Below are 26,115 nucleotides of genomic sequence, written 5' to 3' on the forward strand. Positions count from 1 at the left end.
TCTTTTTAAACTTGTTTTATATATAATAACCCATCCTATTGTCTAAGAGAGTTGAAAAACATTAAGTACACGAAGTGAAATCTCCAGTTTGGGAGGAAAAAGAAATGATGACTTGTGGAAATGATATACCAGTACATGGACCCCAATGACCTTGAGCTTGCTTCAGTTGGCTTCCTTAAAACTTACATTGCTTTTATTATGTTGTAATATTGCCCCAAAGAGGCAGTGCCCTTCCCCTCCCCCAGAGCATTTCATTACACTCCCTTTCTCCCTCTCTCTCCCTCTCTCTCTCTCTTTCATTCTGCAGAAACATGTGCTGTCAATAACGGAGGCTGTGATCGGACTTGCAAGGATACCGCGACAGGGGTGCGCTGCAGTTGCCCAGTTGGATTTACCCTGCAGCCTGATGGGAAAACGTGCAAAGGTCAGCCTCTGTTTGCTTTGCAATGCATCATTTGCCTTCAGCGGGTCCAGTACAAGATGTAAATATTCAGTTATTTAATCAATACTTTTTCTTTTTAAGCCGCGGCAATACTGGTACAGTGATCGCAATTAAGTTCATTAGCTTTCTCCTTGCCTAAGTTTTGTGTATTTACCTGGTTCAGTTGTTTTTCTTTTTATTTATTAGAGGGTTTTATTGCTGCAAAGAAATGAGAGGCAGAGGTCAAACTGTTTCAAGCTGAGCAGAGATTTAGGGGAACAACTTGGGGCTGCAAAAAAGCCTTTCGTTTCAAAGGGCATTCTGATGCCTCTGTAAAACCTCAGTCATCTAATGGTGTCTGCATTTGTCTATTCAGAAAGTGAGTTACAATTGTCAAGCAATACTTCGTTACCTGAGAATAATCAACTGCTTCTTACTGAGTGAAGCCAGGTATTGCTCAGAAAAAACCTCAGACACTTGGTCATCTCTGCACCTTCAAAAGATAAATAGCCAGCTCCAAAGGAAAAAATAACAAAATAACATTGACGAATGCAGGAATCTAAACCACACAGCTGATGCTCAGGTTTTACTGCTCCAAAGGCAGCACGAGAGTCTTGCTATTCTGTCTTTCATGTGTGTGTTAAAGCTGAGGTCAGGGGAAAAGGGAGCAGAAAAGAGCATCTGATAGCACTGACAGGATGTACTCACAGTTAAGGAGACAGGGACAGCTCTCAAATGTCCCTACAGTCACACTCCAGTGGCACATGGGGAGATTTGGGTACATGTTGGTAGGACCAGGCCATCTGTCAACCATTTTCCCATTCTCCCAGTTTCCTGTGTGTTCCTTTTGAGCTTCTTTGCAAAAGACTTGGAGATGGAGATCCAGGAGGACATGGCATATATTCTTGTCACAGAGAATATTTTTCATCACTCAGTGACTTAGCTTAATTTGACCTAACTTGCTAAGAAATAATTGTGATTTTTTTCCTTCAAAATGTCAGAATATCAGAAATATCAGAATATCCTTAATCCAGAGCTTGATGTTACTTAAAATAGTAAAACCCACAAAAATAAACAGAAAATGTGTGGTTTCCTATTGCTCCAGGCTGAAAAATCTTGGTGCTTGGGCATGATCCTGTTAGTATTTATAGAAATAACAGTCCATTTGCCTGTTCATTTGAAAATAAAACATTTAAGCTGCCATCACACACAATGTTAATAGTTAAGGGTGAGCGCACATCAAAACTCAGTCATCTTAGTTCAAGCCACATAAAAATAAATCTTCATTTTTATCAGCAGACTAGCTAAGCCATAGCAGAACAGTAACAGTGATTCCACCAAGTGCTCAAAAAGGAGGCATTTTAATAATGTAACATGCACCTAGGCTTGATCATAATGTTTATTATTGAAACTGTGTCATGAATAAAAAGAGTAATTCTAAATTTAGACATTTGGCCAGAGAACTAACATGAAAAGATATTTATATAATAATCAAGACTATTATTATTCCTACAGAAAAATTAAATATTCTACTGATCCTCAAACCAAATACTTTAGCTCTAAGTTCTTTCACATTTTGCTTTTCTCCTTTTTTATGAGTAGAAAATATAAGAAATAGAATCCGTATTTTTATGATGCTGCTGATTCTTTCATACTTTCTTAAAATAAGCAGCCATTAGAAATTAACTCAGATGGTTTGATAAAGCAACAAGCCATTTCTGTTTAACCATTACTGACATTTTAGAAATACTCTTTATCCTAAAATGGAAAAAAATATATATTGAATTTGATTTAATTAATAAAATTTATCTTCTGTATTGCACTGTGAGATTGCTCACCTAGATCCTGCTTTCCTGAAGCTGAAGTGATTTTCCATTTAAACCTGTGCACCAAACATCCTGCACTTAAACTGACCAGTGAAGTTTCTTGTGCAGCTTTTTGAGGCAGCCCTTAGTCAAAGGGGATGCTCTGTAGGATTTGCATTTCCTGAGGGCAAAAGTGAACTTTTTGGCAAAGTGCCATTAATGTCCTCTTGGCTCCTCTTGCTGATAGGTAAAGCCTGGAAAAGAACAGGCAGGAGAATTTCAGTGTGCACATATTCCTTCCTTTGCATTCTCTAAAAAAGAAAAGAGAGCCATCAGCACAAGTTTTCTCCTTGGATTTCTTTTTCCTCTTTACCCTCCTTGATTTGAGTGGCCCTCATATATATATATATATATATATATTTTTTTTTTTTTTTTTTTCATATATCCAGTCCCCTGTTCCTCCAGCTGTAGTTTTTTTTTACGTCTGTGTGGTAAGAGCAAGGGATTGTCTCTTGGATGCCCTTTAAAGCATCTTCAGGGATCGTGGAGCTGTCACATCCTGTCTTTCTTGGGCACAGTTTTCAAGTCCATGGAGCATCACAGCATGTCCAAGTGAGGTTTTCATAGAATATAATTTTAAGGGAGGTTAGGTTTCTAAATATAGAAGAAAAATATGCCATTGTCTGTTAAGGGAAAGTAGAGATGTAGGGCATATAAGAAAAGCTGAGAGGAACTGGAAGGAGAATTAATATATTAACTGAAAAATGCAATTGTGGGTAGAGTAAAATGATTTATGCGTTTAGGTTTAATTTAGCAAATTATGTTGACCAAGAATAATGTTTTTATTGGAAAGACTGTGATTTCTTTTAGTCCATTTTGGCATCTTCCTCTCTAAGCCATTTTACATACTACAGCTACTACATGAAATTATATAGAAGCTTAGATTCAAGTGGCTTAAATAAGATTCAAAGAAACATCTGAACTTTTGGGTATTGCAAAGTGGATGTAGGTTTATTTATTAATATGTAATTCTAGCTCACTTGTAGGTGATTTCCTCAATAATTTGCTTTTGCTATATTGGTAGTTTATGGAAATCTGCTGACACATTTCTTTCTTATTTTTTAAGTGAATGAGTTATTTTTTTAAAATTCATAAAATAGAAATGCTATTTTTCTAAATAACAAAAATTTCTAGGTGGTTCTGTTCAACAGTCAAGACTCTAGTTAATTTTTAGGCATTTTCTAGACACATAATGGGAAAGAAAGTTGACTTTCCAAAATGTCCACAGGTTTTTGTTTAGTAGTTGGGAATTGCATTAATTGTTTAGAATAGAAAAAAGGCAAGTATATGTACAAAAGGAAGGACAAGTTCATAAAAAAGAGTTTGTGCAAACATGCTTGATTGCCAAAACGTGGCAAGGAAACCCTTTTAAATGTAACTAATTGTTCTATGCTTTTTTTGCAATATCACAGTTCCCATTCTGTAGTTCTATCATAGAAGCTGGCAGGAATTTAAATCACAGAGTACAGAACTGAGTCCTGACTAAAAATCTGGTATTTCTCCTGGCCCTTCCCAGTGTATCAGAGAATGGAAGGTGTAGGATAGCAACTTCCAAGTAATAGAAGGAACCTTCCTTCAGTGGTTTTGCAAGAGGTTGACCTCTTCTGTAGTGAGAAATGAGAGTTCATTGTTCCTCAAAGAATCAAGCTCCTTTTTTAATGCAGAGTACAGTCTGGTTTATATCAAATGTCAGTAAATTTTGGGGGAAAATTGTTGTGGAGATAATTTTAACATGGAATACATTCAGGTATCTGGAGAGCACATAAGAAGACTACTGTCCACTTTTGTGGAGGATTGCCTTGGTTTCTGGAAACTGGAAAAACCTTTTTAATCTCTGATTAAAAATCTCTGATTTCTCCATTACATCCATTACTTACCTGGTCTTGCAGTGAAATAAGAGCAAGAGTGTTGTCTGTGGTCTAGTTAGAACGATCTTCAGATGTATTAATGGTGCTTGGATAAAAGTTCATTAACCTTTTGCTGTCTTTTAAAAGTCAGACTTGAGCTCAAGTCCTCCCTCAGTTGGCTTGGCACACGATGGAGAATGCTGCTTTCTTCCCTTCAGCTTCCCATCAATCTGGCTCTTAATAAGCCAAACCAGGAGGCTTTTAACAGTGAAGAGAAGAGACTTTCCAGGCAGAAAGGGTTCCATGTTCTCCCTCTAATTAATGCTGTTTAATTTCTACTGTCATTTGACCTGGGTGATGCCAGCTTGATGCTCAGTTCATTTGATGCTGTTGTTTATTGTGCTGCACATGACGAAACAGTGTAGGTCACTTCCTTGAATGCCTACCAAGTTATCCCACAGAATTCAGCCAGAAAGGGAGACTGGAGATTAAAGGATGTAGAGGCCCAGGATGCTTATTTTTCATTACCTCCTACCCACTTTTTAAGAGCCTTTGTGTTGAACATATCAGGGGTTCTGTAGTCCTCATCTCCCTTGTTTGTTGCTTTCTGTGCCTCCTTCCTGCTGAGTGACTTTTCCATGGATCCAGCTCCGTTCTGCCCTCAGTGAGAAGATTCATCAGTTCAGCATTTTAATTATACTAAATACAGCTTGGGTAACTGATAATGAAGGAGGCTCATTTGCAAAAGACTTGTAGGGTTCAAGAGGAGTGAAGTCAGGCTAGATTAGACTTAGCACAGGTTTCTGAAGATTGTTTAAATCCATCTGTCAAACTAGATCAAACAATAAAGAGCTCACCTTCCCGAGGGCAGCTACAGGAGACAAGCTGGGCCAGGGAGAATTCTTCTCCCAGGACTTAAAGTGGAGAAGGACTGAGAATTATGGCAAAAGATGGTGTCTGAGAGAGACAGGGACTTTCCTTTGTGGTTTCTCTAAGAGAATCAGAGCAGGAGGAAGGGCCAGAAGCCTCTAGCATAGTGTGAAATGTATGACTATGTGTGTGATATATATGCTCCATTTCTGCCCTGGAATTTAACAAAAAACTGTGTCCCCAGGCACTCTTGTGCCTGAATAAAGCAGCACTCTGCTGCTTTCCTCCTGCAGTATGCACCTAGACAGAGAGGAGCTGTGCAGGCTGCAGCCCTTGCTGAGCTCCTACAGTCAAGCAGCACAGCAAACAGAAGTTTTAAACAGGAGAAACTGAATTTCAGAAGGTCACTGAGCAAAAGCAACATCTCAGCTATGACCTTCCCACAAACATCCATAAAGTGCTACTTAACTTTGCATATTCCACAGATGTTTGGTAATAGCAAGATGTGGATTATTTTGTTCACTTGGTTTCCTGTTTTGAATCATTTCACCCATATTTCATCATTTAATTTGCATCTTGTGACAATCCACCCTTAAGGGGAAGGAACCTGACAACAGGATTTTGGGCTGGAATGTCGGGGTTTAGTAGCAACGTGGTATTACATTATGTGGTTCATAATGTGCCACCAGCTGTGACTAAATACAACAGCATCAATTCCTGTGCAGGAACAGGTCTGTGCTAAGCCCAGGTGACCTCACAGACGTGTGTTTAGGAGACACAAAGTTCCCTCCACATCCCCACCTAGAGATGGAGCATTTTCTTGGCTGTGTGACACTCGGTCAGCCCTTCTCAGCTCCCTGGCATATTTAACCAGAGCGGTGTTACGCTGGGGTTATGGGCCTGCATGGCAAACATTTCTCCTTCCTGCTGTCTCATTGTCATGGTGACCCAGCAATAATGGGGTGGGCTCTCCACTTCCTCCAAACAGGCCCCCATCCTTCAGCATTCCGAGGCAGCGGAGAAACGCGGCGCTGCCGCGCTTCGATGCTTGGCTGTGCTGCAGTGGGAGTATCAGAAATGCCTGGGTGGTGAATGATCTGTCCCCTAGCTCAGCTGTGAAACCTTCTTTATCATTAAGTATGAAGAAAAACAAAAAAAAAAAAAAAAAAAAAAAAAGCAAGCAGGAGTGTGTAGACTGATGAAAAACCTCGAAGAACAAGGGAAATTTTGCATTGACTACGCTAGCTCGATATAGTAATTACATTTTTTTATCTTGCTTAATTGCAGCCTATTATGGCAGGAAAATGCGTTTTAAATCAGTTTTGAGTACACAAAAAAAATGAAACCCTGAAGGTGAATTAAATTTCAAAAATGGAATTGTTTCCATGAGAAAAGAGTGTTTGTAGAGAATGAGTTTCAATGAAATGAAGTATGTCATGTTTTGTTAAGTATGAACTGAAAGGTTTTATTAAATTAAATGCTTTAAATTAATGCTTGACATCAGTCTGGTAAAAGATTATGACTCAGATGCTGAAGGCTTTCCTCTCTTTTCATTCAGAATACACTAACACTAAGTGAAAAGCTCACAGTCAACAATTCAGCTGGCCAATTTGGCTTCATTTCCTGGCTACTGAGTATCTGTGAAAAGTTATGATTTCCTCCATACTTCCATTAATCAAAATTACTTAAAATTTGTTTCAGTTTTTTTTTTTCTCTAAATTGGATTAAATTGACTAGAGCATTTAGAATTGCATCTTGTCGGTCCCAATCAATCCATATGAAACTGAAAATGTTTCCTATTTTTTTTTTAAAAAGGTGCACCAGACATAACACAGGTTATTTTTACTGTTTATTAGTAGTAAGATATAGGTGTTAATCTCATGCATCCACTGTTAGTTTCTCTGAATTATAATACCTTTATTTCACTGTGATTGATTAGGTAAATTTCAGAGTACTATGGTTTTTTTCATTTGTTGCCTTAATGCAATGGTTTTGCTGTCGGAGGACCTTTGATAAACTCAGGTTTTGTTTGATTAATATCTCTGATCAATTTGACGGGTTTTTTACATGTTAGTAAAAATTAGACAGTAAAATATACCCCAGTGCAAGAAAACTTCTAAAATGTATGCATCAGTCAAGTTTACACTAAGGCAGATAAACTTTCATGGCTTATTGGACCACACTTCCCACAATAGGGGTCTCAATGCCTTTAGAGTCAAGACTGTAAGTTTGGAACAGGCCTTCTGAACTAAAATGGATCTGACCTAAGAAAAAAATACAAGACAGGCCCAAATGACTTCATGTGAATTAACTATTTTTTCCCCTAAGTTGTAAAGTGATCTCATTGAAAGTAATCACAGTGAAATAAAGGTATAATACCTTTCCTTGGTTGAATTTGTTCACATACATCACCATTTTAAATGGAAAGGAATTTAAATTATCTCCTGAAGAGTTTAAACTTTAACATTTAGAGGCAAATCTCTTTGTAGCTGTGGGACTACTCCTGCTTTGAATCCACAGCTTCTTTCTCTGCACCTCCCATGAGCAGTGTGTGCAATATCTGTGATACTCCACACCATGCAAGGAGTATCACTGGCCTTAGAATAGGTCCTGGGGCTTACAAAGAGAGTTTTTCCTAGCTCGCCTTTCTCTAGCAACATGCATTTTTTTTTCAACACATGTGAAGAGGTCAGTTCAGCTCCCTCCACACAGACACACAGGGTTTTTGAGGAACTTAAACATTAAGAGCCATTAGCCATAGCAAGTCATTACCATTTTCCAGTGCTTTCTCAAAAAAAAATTAAAAAAAGGAAAAAACATACATGCAAATGTTGTGAAAGAATAAGCTCAAATGAAAGAAGCTGCTGACAGTCATCACCTCCTCTGCAGTCAGAGTGCTGTGATACCAGCAAATGTCAGCATAAATGTCAGCTTCAGAATCACAAGCAGAATGGGTTTTTGGAGAGGATGTCTGGTAAAGCCAGAAAGGGCAGAGACCTGCTTGTCTTAGTCCCTTTTCTTCTGATTACATTTTCCTTGCTCACTGCACCATGGCCATCTACTTACATGTCTTATCTTTGGGAGAATTTAGGTAGCTAATAGAGTGATTGTACTTTTACACTTGATTCTGGTTCATAATGTCAGTCACAGAAACGTGGTGTGTAGCACATTCAATTTCGTAGCATTCTGCTGAAACAGTGCCTTGGATTCATAGTTTGGTTTGGAAAGGAGCATACAGGAGATGGTCCCTTAGCCTTATCTTAGTCAAAGGTGCAGTGACAGGGGAGTGAGGGCAGCTTTTCCTTTAAGCTGATGAGCAGCATCTCTCTGCTTGCTGCACATAAATGAGGGTGTCTGGGCTGGATCACCCTGGGACATCCCAGAGCTGTAGTGTGCATGCTGCTTAGAGTCTGTCAAAAGTACCTAGGGGAAAGACAAGATTACTCTCAGCATACTTCAGCTTACTCTGCTGGGAAAAAAAAAAATGCCCAACTTTGCAAGTGGAATGAGATTGAGATACACTTAGTGCTTAGGCTCTCTATGAAGAAGCTGACCTGAGCGCATAAACCAATTTAACCATGATCCTTGGGAGGGGCAAGTAGTACAAGTGTTTTAGGGTAGTAAGTCAGACACACTTCTGACTTTTTAGGGGAAAATTTCTCAAGCATTTCAGAAAACTGAATGCTCATGGGATTTCAAGTCAAGAACCTCAGTAGAAAAGGCACTGAAATTTGCTATTTCATTTTTAAAATATAGGTTGTCATCCTCAGGCTTTTGTGTAGACTCCACTTGGTGTGACTCTTCATTTGATCCCCAAGGCCACTGTTGTCCCCACCGTGGACACCCAAGTAGAATCTCCATCCTCTCTCCTATGCATCAGCCCTCAGGGGCATCAAATTTCATTTTTCACCTCGTGCCTTTTACTTCTCTCAGGAATCCCTCAGTGAGCTGTGTTCTAGAATATATTCAGAAGAATAGGTGACCCCAAGGGAAAATAAGCACATCAGCCTTTGGTAATTCCTGATGGGATTAGAGGTCTTACATCATATGGTTCAGCTACCTCATATTTGTACAGGCTTAAAGAGGTGTGCATTGGGAAATAACATGGGACAGCTGGCACGCTCTGAACTCATCTTATTGCAATAGCATGCTCCCTAAGGACATGGAAAGAGTTTAATCCCAACCTCTAGGGTACCCACTTTACTTGCCTTGACAATATCCCTGAACTGGGTTAGCCTTTCCACTTCCCCTCAGAGTCTAAACAAGGAACACAGTGCCTCTCCTTCAGCTCAATAATAGAACCAAAATATAAGGAGAAGTGTTAATACAGTAGTGCAAAGAGACCTGTGTTGCCCATTCAGATGTGGAAGTCAGTGCAGGACAAATTCTCAGTCCCTCTGTGGTTTTCTCCAGTGTTCTTCCCTCTGAAAAACATCCTCCTCCAGGGGAATCAGAGTGCCTTGATTTTTTTGAGTGACAGGCCAAAGCCATATGATTTTACCAAATTATTTTGGCAAAGCCAGTCCACAAGCTGTATGAAGTCAGGTGGTAGAGGTTTAGAAGTTAGCTATTAAAGTATGTGTTGTCTTTTAGCAACCCTTAAGTGTTTACTGAAGTGGTTAATTCTGAGCCATTTCTCCCCCCAGGTGGCTTTCTCCCAACTTCTCATCAACTCCAGCCAAGAGTAAACTTCCCAATAATAAAATCAAGATCTAGTTTACATAATTCACTATAAGCAACTCCACTTCTATCAGGTTCCATACACAACTCTGCTTTCAAGCTACAGAAAGTTACCCTCTCAATGTTTGCCACTCAAAATAAGTGTGTGTTCAAAAATAAGTACCATTTGAGTTTGCTTTTCTGTACCTGCAAGCAAATAGCTATCAGAAAATAGATTAGGTGTAATCACAAGCTACTACAACCACATAGCAGAACAAAAAATACCTCTTCCCTCTGCATGCTGATCATAAGGCAAATACAAATCTTGTGGCTGAGTTCTGTCTTTTATCCTAAAAACAAGGCAAAAAATAAATACAAAACCCTCTTATGTCTTTGCATCGACAGAGGGCCATCTTTGCCTTACATAAGAATTCGGTGCCTAAATTAATTCACAACATGAGACTGAGCTCAAAAATTATAGTAGTGAAATTTGGGTTCTACAGGAGTTAGATTAATGCTTTTAAGAGGAACAAAAACATTCATTTAAAATAATAATTGTCTCTATATGTGTGGTGCACAGATTAAATGTGCAATTAGATGTTCCATTAAAATAGCCAAACTTCCTTAAAATTACCTTCTGACAAACCAGTTCTGACCATTATCCAGTACTTCTGCACAGTTAAAGGGTTTTGAGACCACATGACATTTTCAGGAAACAAGCAGGAAGCCTTCTTGGTAAAGGCAGATTTGTGTGAATCCCAAACTGCTCAACTGATTTACAGAAACCAGCAGATTTATTTTTTTTTTAATGTTGCAGCAGCTAGATCACCCTGTCTCTTCCCCTTCCCAGTACTCCTCTTTTTCTGACAAAACCATATGATTAAAAAATTAGAGGCATTTGTGACAAACAAGTAACTGAAGGCAGCCAGTGGGTGATTTCATTCTGTGAAACAATAGAACCAAAAAAAAAGGTAACGAAGGCAACATTAAATGAGAGGAAAATTAGGGATTTTATATGAAAACAGTGGTCCTGTTCAGGGCTTGAGTACTGGCAAGATTTTCAGAACACACATTTTGGGGAAGCTCTGAGATGAGTCATAGGGTTGGACCCACTAAATACCCCTACAGGGAAGTTTTTGGCACATGAACCAACCACATGCATGCTGCAGAGATAACAGGTAGGCTTGTAGTTGGTGAGAGAAAAAAATACCAAGGGAACTTATTTGTTAGGAATGACAAATGAAAGGCTAAAGCAAAAGGGAATATTAAAATACAGAGGCAGTTTTGAGTTTATTTTTTGTTTGATAGACCTTGAAGCGAGATGAGAGACCATCTGTGTCCAAAATAAACCATCATAAATGTGAGAACTGAGAGAGAGAAAACTGAGTAGCCAATGGAAGAACAATAATCAAGTTCAGCTTATCAGAAAAGATGCTTGTTTTATAAGAGGTGGATAAGACTCACAAATTGGATGAGCACAAGTTCCCCGGGAGCTACAACAGCATTTTCAAACTAACTACCTAAATGTGGATTAAAGAAGTGAACATTAAGGCCTTTTTGCTGAGGCTGCAGTCATTTTAGGCTATTCCATCGACGTTGTCAAGGTCTCAAGACAAAGAACATACATGATCAATCCAGTGTGAGGAAAACAGGGCAGCATCCAGCAGGCAGCTGTAGCAGCTCATTAGAAAGCTCTGGGTCGTGTCCAGAGAGAACCACAAGCATCTGGGCCAGCCCTGCTGCCCTGGAAACAGCTGTTTCTAGACTTGCTAACACTGGGAAGTGACTCAAAACCAGGTTTCTTATTTTTTCCCCCCATTTTTTTAGAGCAAACAAGGAGTTGGTTGTTGTTGGTGTGTGATAAGAGAGGTGATAGATTATCTGACTGAGGGGAAGGCTTAGAAGAGGTCATGGTGAAACCATAAATAGTGGAAAATATGTTGGAGAGGGGGAAAAGCTGCTGGTTACCAGAAAAATGAGTGAATGAGTAGGATTTGAGGGAGGAAAAGATGGAAAACTCTTGGTGGTAGGTGGTGACAGTGGTCAGAAGCCTAGTGTGGCAATCAGAAAAATGAGCAATTGGATACACGGTGAGGAGTATGTATGTGAGTGATTTAGAGACATTATTGATTTAGACTTTCCAAGTTTCAGACCTCAGTGGTGAAAAATCAAATTAAAAACCCATGATTTCTTAATTGAAAAAAAAAAAAAAGAAATGCAAATTTTAGATATCAACACACTTGAAATTTGTCAGAAAGAAGAAAATTGAATGAAAAAAAAGAGAGAGAATGGAGAGCAGAATCCTTCTGCAAATCTGTCTGATCCAAAATATGTGTGAAACTTTCACTGCCCCTTTCTTATTTTTAAGGGAATTGCCTTTTAGGTTTTCAGTTGGGCCTTGGGTTTGGGGGTTTTTTGGCTTAAAGAGATACAATTCATTTGTCTGCTGTAGACTTGTTCATGACAGACAAATATAATATAACAAATTATCTTCCATTAAAAAATTGCAGACTTGGGTCAGCTGCCATGTAAATCATTCTGTTTCATTCCCTCCCAAGGGTTCCATCTATCCCCACAAAATAAATTCATGTGTACTAAGTTAGGGTTTTTTTTCATGACTAGGCAATATCCCTGTTCCCTAGAAACTTGCAGTTGTTATTTGTCTTCATGAACCTCCCCTTTGAAAATGCCAAATCCTTTAAATTAATGCTTTAGAGGGTCATATTTTGCATTTCAGTTGTTGAAAAGACCTTGCATTTATTCAACAATATAAAGCCCCCTGAGGATCAACAACCACAGCATATTATGGAAAAGTGTGTGGTGCTTTGTGTTACTTGGGAGTTGACTACTCACAAGATCATAACTTCCAACATTCAAAACTTAAAGCATTTTTTTCATTATTTTATCATTGTCTTTTTCATTAGAAAACACAGCTTTTCTTTTTTTTAATATGACTAGATCCTTCTCTCAGTGATGCTGCTGTCTTCCCTGGTACAGAGCAGATCCCTGGCTGCTTGAAGTAGCGTCTTCAAACACTTTTGGAGGGTTAATTTTTGGTCAGCGTCCAAATTTCTTTGATTCATTAAGAGCTATTTAAATTATCATGGACTAATTGTATTCAAGTGCCCCTTTCAGAAGGAGTAGTTTTATCCCAGGAAAGCTAGCACAATTTCACTGGGATTTTAGAGAGAACATCAGTACCTTTGACTGCCCTTAATACCAATTTTATTTGATTAAACAAACACTTTTCTAGAAGAAAACTGGGATTCTTGGAAATAAGCACAGAGCTTTCCTGAGCAGTTAATAATTCCAAGGGGGTAAATGTAAATAACCATGAGTAAATGTAAATTGAGTTCATACACTAAACCTAGGGATTCTTGTATCTTGGTCCAATAGTGCAGTTATCTCACTTGCCCCTTTTTTCTTCATTCAGACCATATGGAAAAATTAAATACAGTAAGAGCCAGGCTTTGTTTCTTAGTGACACCCACCACAGAGAAAATGTCCAGGGTTGTCTGCCCCACAGTTATGTCTGATGTACTCCTTAAGAAACACTGAATTAACTCTTTTATTCTTGTTATTAACCTGCAGCAACCCATTTAGTTCTTCTGCCTTGCCTCCTGCTGCATAAACATTACACATAGAGTTATTCTGGTGGGGTGGCTCTGTGAATAATTACATTGCACATGGAATTATTCTGGTGGTAGTGGCTGTGTGAATACTTAAGGCAGGTAAGCAGTCAGCCCTATGTATTTGCACAGTGCTTTTACCCTCAACCTCCAGATCTGCCTGTGCTCACTCACAGAATCTGATGTCCTGTGCTTTCCACATGCTCTGTAAAAAACAGAGACAAACAGAGACCCAAATACATTCTTTGGTGTCCCCAAGTCCACATGGGAGATTGAACAGCACAATTATTTCTTCCTCTCCAGTGTTTAATAAAAAAGCATTTTGATTGACAAAAGCATTTTGATTGCTAAAATGTTACAGGAGGAGGAAAAGTAGTTTTATTTCCTGGGATTCCTGTGAGGTTTAGCTTTGCTTCTGGCAGGGGGGCACAGGGGAGGAGGGGTAGTTTTAGCATTTAGCTCAGCCTAGACAGTGAAAAGACTATCAGTCTGTATCTTTATGTCTCCAGTCCCCTTCACATTCTGGTGTCACAGCCTCAGCTTGCACTGTTTGGGTTCATAGCATTGCACTAACATGTTTCTAAGGTTAGGAAAGAATTCAGTGTTCAGCAAAAATTTTAAATGAAAATCCTTTCTTTTCATATTAGATTTAGTAAATCCCTTCCCTTTTACAAATGAGAAATCTGGGCCTAACCTATTATGACAGCATCTCTGAGTTTTTCACCTGCAAAGGTTTTTGTGTTTTATAAATCTAATTAACTGTAATAAGAAAATAATAGGACATAATGTTTGTTTTACAAGGTGATTGATCTCTTGGCAGCCTGGCAGACTCTTTTATTGATTGGTTGGTGGATAATGTCAGAGTGGATATGTCCTGGAGGAGAATAGCTGACACCTAAATCCATATGTGACAGATTACCATCTGTGTTGGAAGACAGGTTTCTTCGTGAAATTGCGAAGATAACAGGTGAAAATTGAGAAAGTGACATGAGGGAAATGTGTTGGAACCTGCCTCAACCTTTCCATGCTCTAAGAGCATTTACACAAAGCTCTCTATTTTGCGGGCAGCCTGTTTTCAGGATGAGGGAGATTAAATTTTAATTACATTCATTCCTGTCTGCCCAGTCTAGATTTAATCCTGTTAATTAGGAAAATGCCTTGTCCCACAACCCAGCTATAAAGCTAATTAAACAGAGAATCTTCATTTGCTACTTAGTGGAACTTTGGTTCAGTAATGACTATCATACTTTACAGTTAATTAGCACTGTGGGAGGGAAAATGAGGATGTTGTTGAAGCACAGAACTCAAATTAGAGGTGCTATAATATATGCTTTATTTAATTTTGTAGCTATCTGATGAAGGTGAGTTGCACACTATCCTACCTGCCTCTATTTCACATTTGTTAAAGAAGAATTAATTAAATGTATCTCTCCTGCAGAAATGTTGTGTAGGTCTAATGTAATGAAGAAAATCAGTTGCTGTCCTTTGTAATCCTCAAGTGGAAGGTGTTGCATAAATAGAATTATTCCTTCCTGAAACATGCAAGAGGCAGTGAACTGTGCTGTTTTAGGTGGAGTGGTGGAACAGCAATTGTACCTCTTAAAGGGAATGTGGCCCTAAGAGTCCTGCAGACATTCACAAAATCTTTCAGTGAAAAGCACTGCCAGCAAGGAACCTGCTGCTGGGTCAAACCATTCTGAAGCCCAGACCAGAAATTTAAAACAACTGCAATTTGACTTTAAAATTTTGACAACAAATGACTTGCATTCGTAACACCTTATTCCATAATAGTGCATTTTAAAGTATTGGTCCTGAAAATACCAAGTGATAATTACCAATCCCCAATTTTACAAGTGAAGTAAAGCAGGGAAGTGTTACACCTTGCCCAAATGTTGGATAAATCCATTGTAAAACTGGAACTAGGACTTCCAACTCCCTGGAAACCAAACCCACAGCAGCTGGCTTGATGCTTCTGGATGGAACAGCAGAGCTTGTGTCCTGCTTTGATTTGGAGTTTCTCATAGTGGCACTGATCCAGTGAATCTGGGAATATGAAATTATCTTTTTACCCTACCTGAGATACCCCTGGCATGTGTTATTTAAGATGCTATGCAATATTACATTTAGAATATTACAAGTGGAGCCTGGGAGCTTCTGCTTATGCTAATCCTGAGTTTACAAGTTTTATTGAGAAGTGGCAGGCAAATACCAAAACAATTTCAGTCTGAGCATTGGTGGCTCTGTAATATTTGTAAAATAGAACAGCATGCAGTACAAGGTGTTTTGCTCTGCTGATTGGCACCCCAGGGTAATCTGCTGAGTTGTACACTGAGCTTGGATTCAAGTGTGGATGAGTTAGTTATTGTTTCTATTCCTCTATTTCCCCACCTCCAGCATGGGGTTAAAAAGTTTTGTCGCTGCTTTGTACTTTTTGGTCCGTGGGCAGCAGGGAACTAATATCTGTGTCAACAAGGCAACACTAGTTCCAATTTTTAGGGGACAGTGGTGATTTGTAAAACCATGAGGAAGAGCAAGGGAGGAAAAGCAAGGGAAAATTAGGAAATCAGGGAACAAAAAGAACTAGCAAACCAGCCCACCTTGCAGAAAATGTATTTATATTGATGTCCACTGTATACTGGTAATAACTTTACTAATTCCAACACGCTGGCTTTCATTTTTAAAAACAAGAAGCTTATGAAGTTTCAGAAATGATCTTAGGTTGATCTGGGAGTATATTCTTTTCCTGGAGGTAGGTAGCATTTTAAATCTGCAAAGGATTAGACAGACACAATCAGTTCAAATATTTGTCCAGCCATTGAAAGGAGGATCCTCACTTCCGCCTGTGATGAGGCTCTGGAAATCTCCATCTCCATCATTGTTCAGCAGCTAAGTGAAGATTGCATGTTGATTACCCTTTCAGTCGCCTTTAAGCAGCTTATGTGAAATGTTAAGTTCTAAGTTACCTAAAATCCCTGCTTTTTAATTTGTTCCCTGGCTTGTATACAGCGAGGCAGATCTCTGTGTGTTTGTATGTGCACACACAAGTGCATACATGCACCCTGATCAGAACCAGCTCCTTCCAAACATGAACTGCACTGAGCAGAGCTTGAAAAAGGTGCAGGTGAACAGGAGGAGGCATTCCCATTATTCTTCATAAGATCATGAAAGAAAAATAACAGTTGCCTGCTTAGCCGAGTCAAATTGTAGCTATGCAACTTAGCACAAAGCATCTGAGTTTCTGTACTTCCATTTAAAGCTGATTCCACTGCCTCCCTCACATTTTGAGATCCTCAGGAAAGACAGGATGATCTATTATTATAGATTAATATATTTATTATAATAATTATATTATAGAGGGTTTTTTGTTTGGTTTGGGTTGGGTTTTTTTTTTATTTAAAAACCCAGGGTTCATTCCTGGGTTCACATGGGCACACAGCTTTTGTGATGGTGTTGCTGAGCTCCATCTCCAGACAAATATTTGCGATTGGAGATTTTTCTTTCAAATATTACAGATTTAAAGAAGGTGTTAGCTTCCTTGTTGCAAATCTTATCTTTGCTTTTGTTTGTATTTAATTGCTTGGGAATTGAATTAACCATTTTCAGAGCTCACAGGAGGCTTGAGTTTGAGTTGCTTGTTAACCATACCTTCACCTGACAGTTTTGACCATAATTTTCAATGCTTCTGTGGCTTCTCACTGGCCTGTATTTTCATATCTGCACGTGTCCCATTTTGGTATCTTGCAGCAGAGCATCAGCTTGTATGAGCAACGTTATCATTTAACAATACTGACTCACTGCATTGGGAGAAATCCTTTGAGGTTTATTCCCAAGGCACTCAAAGCCCATCAGACCTCCCAGTCTGTAATAACTCTCACAGTATCATCAGGGCATTTTATGTACAACCCCCACGGAGGAAAGTTTTTACACCCTTCTGCATTTCTGAGGATAAAGGGGAGCAGAGCCTGTGGGAAGCTGGAGCTATTTTCCTGCAACCTGCATCTTAAGGAGCCACTTAAGAACTGTGTTTGAAGACAGCAGGCTTATGGCTGCTCCACAGACAGTCCCAGGAATAGTAGGGGAATATTTGACTAAATAATGTCAGAGCTGGTAGAGACACCACAATGGGTTTCCACTGTGCAGTTTTGCCCAACATGAGAAGCAGACGCACTTGCCTTCTGTGAAGTTCAAAGAGACACTTGACAAAGTTGGTGGTGCACCAGTGAGTTTAAATATAAACGGGGCCCTCACCTTCTCAAGCAGTGGAATAATTTATTTTCACATGGCTTATAACACAAATTATTTATAGCCAAGGAAAGAAAAGTAGTGGGGATGCAGACTTTTTGCAATTTCTCTGAACCAGTTACACATGATACATACAGTTGAATACTGCTCTCCTCCAAGTGAAATGCAGCAATGTGCTGCTCTCCACAGAGTGAAATAATTTTTACATGCCCTGTCAGTCTCGCTATGACCATGGAAAGAAATACAGTGAAAGCAGAGACATTGGCACTGTTTATGTTATTTAGAATGTTTTTGCAGCTAACAGTTTTGACCTCTTTTCTGTTTTGATGGTCCCTGTTTCAAAAGGTCATGTCATGTTTTCCAGTTAGAAGAAATGAATAAATACTTTCTTTTCCTGTGGACTCTCCCAGGTTTTACTCAGATCCTGGTTCAGAATGATTCCAAAGAATTTCTGGTGTAAAGCAAATATGCTGCATTGTCAGTGGAATTGCAGTTATTAACAGCCTAAATTCTGCCCTCTGATGCCAGCAGGGTTTCATTTTTGCTCCTCACGGTTGTGAGAGACACAGAAAAGAGACTGGAATTTGGAATTTAACATATGAAATCCAGGGGCCATCATTTAAAACATCAATCGTTACTCCAGAATGGTGTTTGACAGGCTGCAAGCAATTTCTATTTCAAGCAGTCTCAGGCAGCAGAGTAGCCCAAAGGTCACGTTTTCCTTATCACAGGTAAAAGATACTTTCTTTATGATGGATGGCTGTTCTGTGTGTTTACGATGCACAACATATTAGTAATTTTAATTCCCAATTCCATTTGTCCCACAGTTTTGTTGGGGCAAGCTAAACTGTAGTTAGGTACACCTGTGCTCTGCTGAAGGGTGGGACCTTTTGTGGTAGACCATCCTACCACAGTCCCAGTTGCACGTTAGGGAGCTGGGAGGAATCACTTCTACAAAAGGAAATGCAAGGCTGCAGGAACTGGGCCAAAAATTCTTCTGTTTTCACTGCCAGTCTTGACTTGTGCAGATGATCACAGCTGAAATCAAATGGGTGGCTGCCTCCAGTCTCATGGTGTTACAAAGAGTGACCTTCAGTGTGTTCTTCACCAGATCTACCAGGTTGGGACCCCAGGGTTATCCGTTGTTGCCCAGCCAAATACCAGAACTGGAGCACCCCAGACAACAAACAGACTCCTGATTTTGGGGCACCTGGAGAATTTTGTTACCCAAGACACAAATGTTTGAGCTGGCTTTGCACAAAACACACAGTTCCACAGTTGCTGCCTACAATTTACCCTTGTTCTTCTAATTGGGTTGAACGCAAAAGCCACTCCTCTGCAGAACCAGACACAAAATTATTAAGCAGCAGTATTAGTTCCTCTGCAGACCCAGACACAAAATTAATAAGCAGCAGTATTAGTTCCTCTGCAGAACCAGACACAAAAGTAATAAGCAGCATTATTAGTTCAATGGGAACAAATTTCCCATCTCTTTGCCATAAGTGCAGCTCATAAGAAAACCTTTATAACAATATACACTGATCTTGCTTATTTGAGCCCTGCACATGTTTCTGTCAGTGTGTGTGCAACAAAGTGCTCTTCAGAAATGATGGCTGAATTTGCCTCTCAGCTGTTCAAATTTTTAAATTTACCACCTCACTCCTCTTGCTGCTGTTTATATTTTACATGCAGAAATGTGGTAAGTGCCAGGCCACTTTCCCATGTTGGAATTATATGTTTCCAAAAATTAATGAATTGCTTTCACTAAATTTTCCTAAATTCAAAAAATATTAAAGCATGCCCTTCAACCACTAATATCTTGTTGGTTTTGTTAAATTCCCATCTTCATATATTAGACCTAGGCATCTAGATTTGCATTTTGCAAGATTTGCTCTTTGAATGGCCAGCTGTTACCTCAAAGTTTCAAAGATCTTATAGCAAGAAGCTTTTTGAAAGGAAACATTGCTCTCCATTTGGTTCCCTGAAAAATCTTGTTTCCAATTCCAGAAGTGGGAAGCCAAGGCTCAATGTCATATTACTTCTTCACTGTATGCATTCATAAAAAGAGCTATTTTTGGCACTGTTCTTCTCCTGAAAAATAATAAAAGTACTTTTTTTCCTCTTTTTCAAATAAACATAGATCCATGGTTTTATAATTGGGGGAGGATGGAAAGATACCCTGTATTTCAAATGAGGTTTTGTGGCCTGTTATATACTTACTTCACAACCTTTTATGGATTGGAAAAGGGATTGGTCGTTCCAGATCTTCAGAACCTTTGGGAGAAGTTAAAAGGAGTGGGAAGTAGAATCATCAGTATGAAATTCAGAACAGAGGCCTTATCAAGTTCATCAGTCCACTTCATAATCACTGTTTGAAGTAAGAGCCATTCATCTGTCCTTCATACATATACATGTGTAAATATATGTGTATATATATATATGGCTTTCAAATAAAGGCAATAGGTGCTCTGTCTTCAGAATAACTGAAGAAGCAACATTTCACATGCACTCAGAGTTAGTTCCTTTTCTGCTATACCAAGTGAGAGAAGTTTGATATATGAAAATGGGTGACACTCCGTGTCACTGAATAATGAGCAAAATAACATATAATTGCTCATTCTGAGAAAACATATCCTTGCATTTGTTTGTGTAAGGGTGATGGAAGTATTTCTTCAGAATTCAAGTATCTTTTACTTCATATCTGTTATTACTTCCAATTTTTGTGTGTTCTTATGTTTTGTTAGTTCCTATGCACGGTAAAACGATTCATGTGCTTCCCAGGCTGAAGTCTGCTGTCAGGCAGAGCACTCCATCTCCAGAGAAGCTTCCCTGAATGTTCCCTAACACCAAAGTACCTCAGTTTGGGTCATCTGTTGGTTCCAGTTCTGAGAGAAGCACCTCTGTCTTCTGCACAGCTCAGCCCATAGCTCTCCTTGTAAGCCTTGCAAGATAGGTCTGGACAGGGACACCTCTGACCAGCCTGGCTCCTGACAGGGACAGCAGCCTCCTTGGGGATCTGAGCATTCCTCTGTTCCTGCCCTAAAATTGCTGTCACAAATTAATTTTTTGCTGTAGTGAACTAAATCTTTGCTGTTGATTCTTTGCAGATATTGATGAGTGTTTGGTAAACAATGGTGGCTGCGACCATTTCTGCCGAAACACGGTTGGCAGCTTTGAGTGCAGCTGCCAGAAGGGCTATAAACTGCTCACAGATGAAAGGACCTGCCAAGGTAATACCTCATTAACCTCACTCTTCATATAATGAGAATGTTATTTCCAGTGGATTTTTTTTGTGGTTGTTTTTATACTTAACTAATTTGTACTGCAGGTTTTAATTGTACTGTCGTAAGAAGTAAGAATAGAAAACACCTGTGAGATTTCTGTTTTCTGAGGTGGGATTAGAAGATGATTGGAAATGTCTTGTTTCAATGTTTTTAGTAGTAGGAATGCCAGTGCCCTGTTGAAGTGTAAAAATCCAAGTGGTGTACTGGAATAGCCTCAGGCAGAGAGTCTTATTTTCAAATCCTCTCATTTGCTAGGATCTGAATAGGAGAGAGGCTTATCTTATTTAGACCAGAGTCATCCAGAGTAACTGACTGTAATACAGCATTTGCAAGATTTGAACTAAAAAAAAATGGGTTTAATTTGTGAACTCACCTTTGCCTGAGAGAAACTATTTATAAAGGGATAATGGTGGCATTTTGTGGGAATTCAAATGAAGCATGTTTTGTGTTGTTTGCTGTGCGTGTCATGATTTGTTAGCTAAGTCATCTGATGTTAGGTATTCTGTGACTAATTAGGTGCATAACCATTTCCAAGTACTGACCATGTACCTTTGGAGAAATTATATTTAAACTCTGTATGTTTACTTTTTAAAAAACTCATAGAAAAGGCTAGAAAAATGAGCATGCATCAATAGAAAGAGAAAGGGAAGGATGACATATTCAATTAAAATTTTGCACAGAAAATACCGTTTTATTAATATGTGATTATTTGCATGAGTTTTGAGTAAGTAAAAGTTACGAAGTCCAAAGCAGCATTAGTTGCAGCAGCATTTTAGATATTATTTGTTTATCACAAAGGAGAAACCACCATCTGAAGATATATGTGTCATTCAGAATTTTTCCATTGCTTCTCATTGGTACTTCCATCCATCATTTGAGAAGCCACCTCCACCCTGACTGTGTGAATAGACACAAAGGAGTTGGTGAAAAGTTGATTTTAAGCTGGACAGGATGGAAAGAGCTGAGATTAGCACAGCTCATGCCACATGATTCAGCCAAAAAACCACTGTACGACCATGTCAGACATGGGGAAGTTGCCAGGTTTTGATTGACCTGCTAAAAACAGGGACAGAATATTAAAAAGAAACATTCCCTTCATGATGTATTTAGAAATGGTTGGGAAGACCTTGTTCATGAATTTCATGTGGTATCAGTCAGAGGTTTCACCATGGAACTAATTGTAATTACACCATGGAAAAACTCGAGAGAAGTTAGGCAAGTGCTGGTGCAGAATTTATTTGTTCATTATGCAGAGGATTAATAGTAGGCTGTAAAAGCTCCCTGTAAATAATCAGGTTTCTGTGATGATAGTGAGAATCTAGAAGCAGCTCTGTAAATACTATTCAAGTGAGTTTTGTTTCTTCATGTGCCAGAGCTCCAGAGAGAGCCACCAGTAACAATACACACCATGCAAGGACTAAAGCAGGAGCCATGGAAGTATAATCATGGTTTGGGCATCCTGCTTTTCCCATTGTTAGTGAGGAAGGGCAGGCAATCCATCTTGCCTCTACATGATACACTGGTTGATAAACTCTAGCTTACCTGTTGCTGTAGAAGATAGATTAGTGCAAGCCCAGAGAGTTTTTGGGCTGGACAAGTTCCTCCATCCCAGAAACTCTGGTTCTTCTTCGTAACATGAAATGGGGAGGACAAAGTCTTTTCCTGTTTAAAACCTGAAGTATTTGGGCCTCAGCAAACATGCTGTGATGTCTGCTTTGTGGAGAGATCACTGTGATAATTTAGTTCCTGTTTGGTGCTTAAGGTGATAATTGGTGACTCATGCAGTCAGTATTAGCCTGCTAATAAAGGGAGAAGGAAAGTGAATGCAGAGCAAGAAATTGCTGAGGTATGAATCACCTGCACTTTGCTTCTTCCCCTGTGAGATGAATACAGTCAGGGGAAGTGGTTATAGTTCTTAATGTCAGGTCCATCAGGAAAATATGGTTTGGGGTTAGTAACTCTTCTGGGATATAAATCATCTACATTTTGGTTTTTTGTAACAGCTGGTCAACACTGACTGTAAAACATTAATGAGAGGTTCAGGGAAATTTATTTTAGGCATATTAGCCTTTCCAAAGAGTGAAACAGAACAGTCTAATTTCTGTTTATAAAAGATGCTGTTGTTCATGTTGCATCTGTTGTTTTGATTCATAATAGAGTTTCCATGATTTATGATCTTTCTGTCAACATTGCCCTTCTCTTCTGGTTTTCATTTTTTAAAATAAAGCTTTCTTTCAGTTACTAATCAACATGTTTACAAAACACTCATTTAGGACCTTAGGAGTCTGCCTTGTTTGGGACTGGGTCCTATTTAGTTCAGGTGGCCTCCCCAGTGTATAGAGCATTCCACTCCAAACATATTCATCATTAATATCAGCACAAGGCAATTCTATACATTTCAATATAAAATGATCCTTCATGTTCCCAGTGAAATTCTGAAGTTGTCCCACATCACCTTATTTCCTTCATGTCCTTTCATTGTAGACCTCAGGGCTGACTTGGAGATTACAGGGCAATTGTATTAGTCACAGACTTTGTTCTGGTTGTTTGCAGAGCTCCCACCCCGCTCATACCAAGTGCCTTCCCCACATTCATGCTCCCTGTGAAGAGAAAGTATTTCTCTTTCAGTTTTTAGGCAGGAAGGGTGAAGCCAAATATAGCAGCTTGCCTAAGATCACACATACAAATGCCTGGACTGCCCAGAGAACAAATCTCCAATTTTGGTAAATCTGCCCCTGCTCATTTGCCCATAACAAGGTATTATTTTTCTCTTGTGTTTGTGCTCATATCCTGATATGAGAATTCCTTGATTTTTTTTCAGGAACTCTGCTTGGTGCTCTCTTGGTGCCACCCTGCATGTTGAGTGCCTGTATAAGCAGCCCTTGGCTTTGGAAAGGGCCTTAAAATGTTCTGCATTTGTCTGTTTACAGCTAAACCATTTTTAGCCCTGGCTGCAAAGAAAACCATTGTCAATCACAGATTACTTCTGCTAGGGAGTGGTTCTCACGCTGTGGCTCCTTGTTAGACAAGGAGAATGTGGGGGGTTCTCTTCTTTTCCCCTCCCCTGCATTCCAACTATTTTAAAAGGAAACTTCTTTGTAACCCAGAAGGTGAAGAATCCATACTGCCCTGCCAGTAACGTTGTGGAGACTGATACTGTTTTCCCAAAGTCTCTTTTTTCACTCAGACTTAAAAATAGATTTCCCCACCCTCCCCTTTGACAGGGAAATCACTGTATGACAATACCAAACCCATCTATTGTGTATTACTTTAATTGATCCCTTAAGTCTAAGGTATTGTAAATACTGTGGAACAGGAAGAAACAGTTGGATCTATTTGTATAAACGTGGCAAAAAGAGGTCTGCATCTCCTTTGAACATGTAGTAAAAATAACAGCTATATTTATAGCAAGGAGAGCTTGTGTTTGTAACCTTTTTGGTAATTAATAAAAGGACAACAACTCAGATCAGTTCTAGAGTGATATCAGCAACAAGCACGCAGGCAAGACTTGCTGCAATGAAATAACGCTGCAATGAATGTGTGTAAGCTGAGACATAATTACCTTAATCCTCAGCCAGTGTGAGTTTTAGAGCCAGTTAACTTAATTGCTTATTCAGTTTCTGTTTGTTGTGCAGTGATCTTGAAAAAAAATCAACAATAAGCAGTGTCTCTGCTCTGCTCAAGTTCAAGCTTCATTAAGCACCCAGAAAAATGTGTGAAATTCTATCATAAATAATTTTCTCTTTCTGCTCTAGGCATTGCTTTTTGCAAAGCAAGACAGGGAAAGATAGCACACACACTTGTTACAAATCTCTCGGGGGAGTGGTAGAGATAGAAAGAAAAAAGGAAGAAAAAGTGCTTTTAGTGGGAACACTCAGTAATCAATGTGTAATATTTTGGGCTGCTAAACCCACACTCACTCTCTACCCCTCACCACTTCAGTTCAGAATAGAGACAAATCCTCCTATGCTGATGAATTTAAACTTCTGCGGGGGGGGCAAAAGCTCAAGGCATTTGCATCATTCTGGTCCACTTACAGCCTCCAGAACAGGCGTTAAGTAGGGTTTGTTGATATCACAGATATGATAAAGTCTACTCAAGTTGCCTTGACACCAACCATTTGAATTGGTAGAGCCACTGTGTGAAAGGAGATGACTGTCCACCAGGGCATGTGGGATACCTCCATGGGCCACCTGGCTTTTTTGGGCCTTCTTTAGAGCCATGGATGGCAGCATTTATTTGCTTTGAAGTGTTGCCTCTTTAACTGTTGGTTATTCTTTACTGCCTTCCTACCAGATTTTAAACAAATGTAATTGACCCTTTTGTAGCCAGGCATTGGAACACAGGGATTCAGGGATGCATGTTGCTACTGTGGGAAATCCCAAGCAGAATTTGCCCCATTGCTCCATGAATAACTGAATTTCCCCTCTAGTGATTTTCTACGGACACTTTTTGCTATATTTAGATAGCTACAAAGCTCTCCAGTAGATGTCCAAGGAGAGCTGATTTGAGGTGGTTTTCCCTCTCACTACCAGGCATGAGCATTAACACCATCATATTTGATATTTGTACTTTTCTTTCATTGAAAACAAATGTGCTTCTTATGCCCCACTGTACCCCACCTTCCTTTCTCCTCAGCTCCACTTCCAGACAAGTGTTCCTCAAGACTTGCTGCTCATGGAGTGGAGCAACTGAGAGTAATAGCCTAGAGCAGTGAGCAGATATTGAATTTCCTTAGTAACTCTGGCAGCATTTCTTGCAATACACCTCAAACCTTGTCCAGCTCTGGATTTTTTGTTTCCTGGATTTTTTGCTTTGGTTTTTGTTTTTTTATCTGTACATATCTGTCAGTAGAGGGATGCTTTACATAGGGTTTCCAATGCCTAGTGTCAGGAGAAGCCTTCTTTCATCCCAGAATGAGAAAGAGAAAAATAGCACCTTGTTTTGAAAAACATGGTAGCTGTCTGTGATCCAAGGATCCTGCAGGCCTGGTCTTGAAACATTTCCCTATTAACTGGGTAGCTAATCACCTCTCATAATGTCCATCCTCTAAATTATTGTACAAAATATGCACTATTTGCCTTCCCAGGGTAAGATTTGGATCTCCCAGCACGGTATCTCTGTTTTGAAAGTGAGTATGAAATGAGGGATTAATCATACAGGGAAAGACAGATATAAGGTGTTTGTGGGAATTATTTTTGGCCTAAAGAAGCCCCTAAAGATTAGCTACAAAGATTTCATTATACTGTTCTGTATGGAACCATTGATGATAAATGTGGATGTACAGGACCAGTTTAA

The 26,115-nt window shown here is 39.3% G+C and overlaps 1 protein-coding gene across 3 annotated transcripts in view; it reads left to right on the forward strand.

Annotated features, from left to right (window-relative positions):
• The window catches only part of SCUBE1 (signal peptide, CUB domain and EGF like domain containing 1), a 193,323-nt gene that overhangs the window by 123,765 nt on the left and 43,443 nt on the right, over positions 1-26,115 (forward strand). For 2 of the 3 annotated variants that reach the window (XM_021535496.4, XM_085568577.1), the window contains 2 exons: positions 308-424; positions 20,641-20,763. In XM_021535496.4, the coding sequence (XP_021391171.3) occupies positions 308-424; positions 20,641-20,763 (240 nt within the window). The remainder of the gene's footprint in view (positions 1-307; positions 425-20,640; positions 20,764-26,115) is intronic. The other variant, XM_085568579.1, reaches the window with a different exon arrangement.

The sequence above is a fragment of the Lonchura striata genome, chromosome 1A (genome assembly GCF_050655825.1).
Source record: "Lonchura striata isolate lonStrDom1 chromosome 1A, ASM5065582v1, whole genome shotgun sequence".
Classification (NCBI taxonomy): Eukaryota; Metazoa; Chordata; class Aves; order Passeriformes; family Estrildidae; genus Lonchura; species Lonchura striata.